The sequence below is a fragment of the Opisthorchis viverrini genome (genome assembly GCF_000715545.1).
Source record: "Opisthorchis viverrini unplaced genomic scaffold opera_v5_396, whole genome shotgun sequence".
NCBI classification, from domain to species: domain Eukaryota; kingdom Metazoa; phylum Platyhelminthes; class Trematoda; order Opisthorchiida; family Opisthorchiidae; genus Opisthorchis; species Opisthorchis viverrini.
The window spans coordinates 244,895-250,310 of record NW_008752055.1 but is presented as its reverse complement, the minus strand read 5'-3'; the positions used below and the strand labels follow the sequence as shown (position 1 = coordinate 250,310).

The window sequence follows — 5,416 nt, the reverse complement described above, 5'->3', positions numbered from 1 at the left end:
TGGTTCTTGTTCAGTAAACAGGTGGCTACTCTTTTCGGCTCTCGAAACTGCACAGGACGCAGGGACGACTGCTTACGTATGTACAACCAACCAAAGAAGTAAAATCACGGGAATGAGAGCCATGTCCGCATAGGCGTGATTGACAAGCTATGGTCTCCGGAAGACCAAATTCCTGCACTTGAATCTTGAGACAGAATTTCAGGAATGCGGCAAATTCTCCTTGACACTTAGTCAACAGTGTGCAAAAAAGCAGTCTGATTACCAACTTGTCTGTGGATCACCATGTTAGACGTACTGTGGTCCGATTACTGAACCCTAAGCGGCAAGTGTGAGCACTGTTTTGGATACCTGATGCACGTTTCCACATTTGGGATCTACTGAAGAGTGAATAGTAAGTTGGGGGCGAGATGGTTCAAGTGGGTCGAGCGTGAATTTACTAACCGGAAGGTCCGTGGTTCGAGCCCGAACTCTCCTCTCGACTTCCCCTGTTTAGGCTTGGGCAACCTGGCAGTATCTCAGCCCTCGTGCTTCCTTCGGGTGGCATGGCAGCTAGGCACCGAAAGGGTGTTACAACTGAACGATTGGTCAGTTGACACTCGGTATGCACATCCCACGTAAAGTGATACCGTGACCTTCGGTGAAGGAGGTGCTCGTTCGGTGTCCGACCACGTTATTGGGCGGATTCTGTACACAATTTAAATGAACCACTTCATATTAGCCCTGTTCAGTTTTCACCGAAATCGACCTATTCAACTCGGCTCGTAAAAGCTAGTGTAAAACTCTGTTGTTCTCGTCCACCTCCGAGGAGGAACACGCACAATGGCAGCACTAGATGACTGTGACACGGACCGATCGATTTGTTATCTTAAGAAGACACAGAGAGCATTAGTATTAAACCAACATGTTTACTCATTCTTACCGAACTGACGTGAGGAGGGGCATCACAAAAGTGACCTGTTAACACCATTCGAATAACTGGCTTCAACAGGAACTTTGTTAAAGCAAGCGAAGCAGGTTGATGTTTCACCGAAGCATAGGAACCGAGACAGTGTCTAGAATGTACACATTCTAAAAAACCAGCTAATTAATTTTTCCAACTTGGATAAATCAAGCGCAATCATTGATGAACTAGTTTCACTCGTGTTCCCGAATGAAGTCTGTGTACGTCTTGCTTGATATATAGAGTTGATTTATCAGTCACGGCGTACTGGGATGCCTCACATCTGAGTCGTTTGAGTCCGTTTTAATCCCGGAGAGTTTTCGGACCAACTCACTCTGCTAAGTTTCTATAGAGAAAGAGTTTTCCGTAGAACCCTTGGCAAAACAGTACCTTGAGAAGGCTTATATCAGAAAGTCACCCAAAACGTACGGGAGGGCACATTCATATTGAAGTTGCCCTTGAAGATACTACGGTACGGTTTGTCAAACTCAAAGTGACTTGAAAGGTGGTAAACTACTGATATCGCTGGAGGCATAATGTCAGTAGACAATGATAATTCTTGGTAAACCGCATCAATGAAGAAGCAAGTTTTCGGCAATTGCTCACAATAGCGATAAGAATAAGAATTGTACCAACGAGTGATTTGAGCCTGCGGGATTACATATCTTTTGTGATTAGTAAGAGCTTCCGTTGATTTCCCTTCATTATGGGCACTCACAATGGGTTCTCCCAATCACCATCATCATTATCAGTGGTAAGAACCTCGTACTTGTTGCACAGCGGTGGTAGCTGCCAGTTTCGTTCACCGATGGTTTGGGGAGGTGGGGTAGGTAGCTGCGCATTAGAGCTTTTCCAGTGCTCTACTGCAGAGATAAACGACGTGGGACAGGTAAGTATCACCCCTTATTTTCGTTAGATGATTAAGACCACGCCTTTATCAGGAAAAATCCAGTGCGACCACACATCCACACGCGCAGTCAAGCGCCTTTTTTTGCGTCTCTGTGTGTTCTTTCAGTGTGACAATAAGCTGATCACCTACACCAATTATGGATTCACCTGACCTTATGCATCGGATACTGTGGATTTTTTCACGAATTAATCTTTGTCAAGCCTCCTCGTAACTGTGTACACCGGGTTTCCCATCGATTGTGTTACTTTTTCACCCAGAACCATTCAGACAGCGATGATTACACACATAGTGGTGATTACAACAGTTGCGACGGGGATGGCTTAGGTGTTCACCAGGTACATGAAACCATCAAGCATGGTCAGGATGGATATTCTGAGTTCCTCACCAGACTGTCTGAGGTAAGAATAAAGACAGCAGGGAAAAAAGGCCTAAAAGACTAACGCACTAGTAAATTCACGAAGCACAATACACAACAGGGCAGTTGAAGGGGGCACGTATTATGTGGCCAAATGGCATACGATGATCAAACATGCAAAGAGAATGGATCAGTTGTGAAGAAACAGTCGTAGTAATCACAGCGGGATGAGGTGGAGGCTGGGGACCAAAGTACGCGCGAGGAAAAAGAGCTGAGAACTGGGAAGCTGACATTGTATACACAAGCTGCCATCTTTTACTACACGTGTAGCATAGAGCGTTTCTATCTGCTGTCAGATTCTAACCGCTACACTTCAAGAAGAAGTTACTGAGGAAGAGCCCTCTTGATGGGCCTTACTCGAATACTTTCCTGTTTGCACCGGTCAGCAAGCGCGAGGTCATCCAGCACATCCAGAAGCAAGTACTCGTTATAAACCAGCTGCAACATCCTTTCGGTGCGAAGCTGCCATGTCACCCGAAGAAAGCATGAGGACTGCGACACTGCCAGGTTGTCCAAGCCTAGACAGGAGAAGTTAAGAGACAGAGGTCGGGTTCGGACCACGGACCTTCCGGTCGGTCAATTCACGTTCTAACCAATAAGTCATCTTTCCCCCTATAAACCATGTACCAAGAGCACATCGGTCGCAGCTGCAACAGATTCGGTCCGCAGAAAACGGGAGGAACATATCCAATATTGGAGGTGATGGCACGATTGGCAGGCTACTTGAACGTGAGACTGGGTAAATACCCGATACACGAGCGCCACTGACTGCATGGTTGAGCCATGTCCGCCAGTGTCAATAAGCGTTGGTGAGTTGAGTCCTGTCCGGCCATCTCAACTCACATCTATCAAATTGCCACCATCACCCGTTTCAATCACCCAAACTGGGGGGCTCTACTGCAGAGATAAACGACGTGGGACAGGTAAGTATCACCCCTTATTTTCGTTAGATGATTAAGACCACGCCTTTATCAGGAAAAATCCAGTGCGACCACACATCCACACGCGCAGTCAAGCGCCTTTTTTGCGTCTCTGTGTGTTCTTTCAGTGTGACAATAAGCTGATCACCTACACCAATTATGGATTCACCTGACCTTATGCATCGGATACTGTGGATTTTTTCACGAATTAATCTTTGTCAAGCCTCCTCGTAACTGTGTACACCGGGTTTCCCATCGATTGTGTTACTTTTTCACCCAGAACCATTCAGACAGCGATGATTACACACATAGTGGTGATTACAACAGTTGCGACGGGGATGGCTTAGGTGTTCACCAGGTACATGAAACCATCAAGCATGGTCAGGATGGATATTCTGAGTTCCTCACCAGACTGTCTGAGGTAAGAATAAAGACAGCAGGGAAAAAAGGCCTAAAAGACTAACGCACTAGTAAATTCACGAAGCACAATACACAACAGGGCAGTTGAAGGGGACACGTATTATGTGGCCAAATGGCATACGATGATCAAGCATGCAAAGAGAATGGATCAATTGTGAAGAAACAGTCGTAGTAATCACAGCGGGACGAGGTGGAGGCTGGGGACCAAAGTACGCGCGAGGAAAAAGAGCTGAGAACTGGGAAGCTGACATTGTATACACAAGCTGTCATCTTTTACTACACGTGTAGCATAGAGATCCATGAGCTTGTCTCTATTTTGTTACGAACCTGGGCTAAGTGGGATACCAGTCGTAACAAGTCGAAAATAACGTTCTCAGTGTACAACAGTGGCAGCTCTTCGCGACTCTGTCAGGATTGGAAGACGAGAATTCTCCGCCTCGACCAATGTACATACATACAAGGTCGGTGGCTTCGTGCAGAGGTACAATAGCGAAAAGTGCTTGCATCTTCAACAAGCGCATGTGTTCACTCATAATGGTAACAACTTCTAGCTCCTAGACGGCAGTAAAGCATCAGTGTCAACATTGAGTTTCCATCTGCTGTCAGATTCTAACCGCTACACTTCAAGAAGAAGTTACTGAGGAAGAGCCCTCTTGATGGGCCTTACTCGAATACTTTCCTGTTTGCATGGCCGAATGGGTCACGTGCAGTTTGTTAACTTTTGGCTTCAAAAACGACAAACAGCCAATCTGTCAGTTCATGTCGTGGCTAGAGTTCGCCGTAATGACAAACCTGACTTCAGAAGTAAGCAGAGCTCCGGTATTGAAAATCTACTTGAATTTAGGTCGGTGTATTGTCTGTTCGTGTCGAATCAAGGTGATGTGCTGTTCACCTTTCTACTTTCGTCCTTGTTTGGACATTGTGGCACAACAGGTCTGCTGAGCTGTCCCATCCGTAATCCTGTGAACCTGTTGACGAGACAATACGAAATGCTCCAATCTACCAATCGCCCTATTCTCAGTATTTTCAGATGATCGCTGTGAATCGAATGCCCATGTCAGCAAATATCAACCCCGTGAATACGTTTTTCTTGTCCACTGATAGGTACCAGGGTTTAGACACACAAAGTAAACAATAGGTCCCGGCATTGTCGTGTGAATTCAGTGTTGCTCGCCTAAAGGCAATTGACCCATTCATACAGCGTAAGGATATCAGTGCAAGCAAACAGAGAGACAGACACACAGCCCGACGCAGATGGTGACAGTGTATAATTACCTTGGACATGTGAACATAGTTGTGATGAAGTCGGCATTGTACAGCCCACCCCATAGTTGACAGACAAATGTACAAGGTTTGTTCTGCCTCAATTACAGGACGGACAACACATGACTGCTGCGGAATGTGAGGCTGTCAAGGAACACTGGTCTGAGTATGTATCGTTCAGCTGTAGCGCCCCACCCCATAGCAGACAAATGTACAAGGTTTGTTCTGCCTCAATTACAGGACGGACAACACATGACTGCTGCGGAATGTGAGGCTGTCAAGCAAGGATGGTCTGAGTATGTATCGTTCAGCTGTAGCGCCCTTTCGGTGCCTAACTGCCATGCCACTCGAATAAAGCACGAGGGCTGGGATACTGCCAGCTTGCCTAAGCCTAGACACGGGAAGTCGAGAGGTTTGAACTACGGACCTTCCGGTCGGTAAATTGGCGCTCTAACCACTTGGGCCATCTCATATCGTGATCTACTTAGAAAGGGATCAACTAAAGCCAGTGTAGCATCTGCATTGGTGTGGGACGATCAACTGTAGTA

The 5,416-nt window shown here is 46.4% G+C and overlaps 3 protein-coding genes across 3 annotated transcripts in view; all 3 read right to left on the bottom strand.

Annotated features, from left to right (window-relative positions):
• Positions 1-585: 585 nt before the first annotated feature.
• T265_10704 (hypothetical protein) lies at positions 586-2,950 on the bottom strand (the record flags this gene model as incomplete). Its single annotated transcript, XM_009177161.1, has 3 exons — positions 586-684; positions 2,623-2,783; positions 2,851-2,950. The coding sequence occupies 3 exons, from the start codon at positions 2,948-2,950 to the stop codon at positions 586-588; spliced, it is 360 nt and encodes a 119-aa protein (XP_009175425.1).
• The window catches only part of T265_10702 (hypothetical protein), a gene marked incomplete at both ends in the record, with an annotated part of 7,273 nt that continues 4,549 nt past the window's right edge, over positions 2,693-5,416 (bottom strand). The window contains 4 exons of the mRNA XM_009177160.1: positions 2,693-2,783; positions 2,851-2,984; positions 3,541-3,601; positions 5,107-5,259. Of these exons, the coding sequence (XP_009175424.1) occupies positions 2,693-2,783; positions 2,851-2,984; positions 3,541-3,601; positions 5,107-5,259 (439 nt within the window). The remainder of the gene's footprint in view (positions 2,784-2,850; positions 2,985-3,540; positions 3,602-5,106; positions 5,260-5,416) is intronic.
• The window catches only part of T265_10703 (hypothetical protein), a gene marked incomplete at both ends in the record, with an annotated part of 5,315 nt that continues 5,001 nt past the window's right edge, over positions 5,103-5,416 (bottom strand). Inside the window, one exon of the mRNA XM_009177159.1 lies at positions 5,103-5,318. Within this exon, the coding sequence (XP_009175423.1) occupies positions 5,103-5,318 (216 nt within the window). The remainder of the gene's footprint in view (positions 5,319-5,416) is intronic.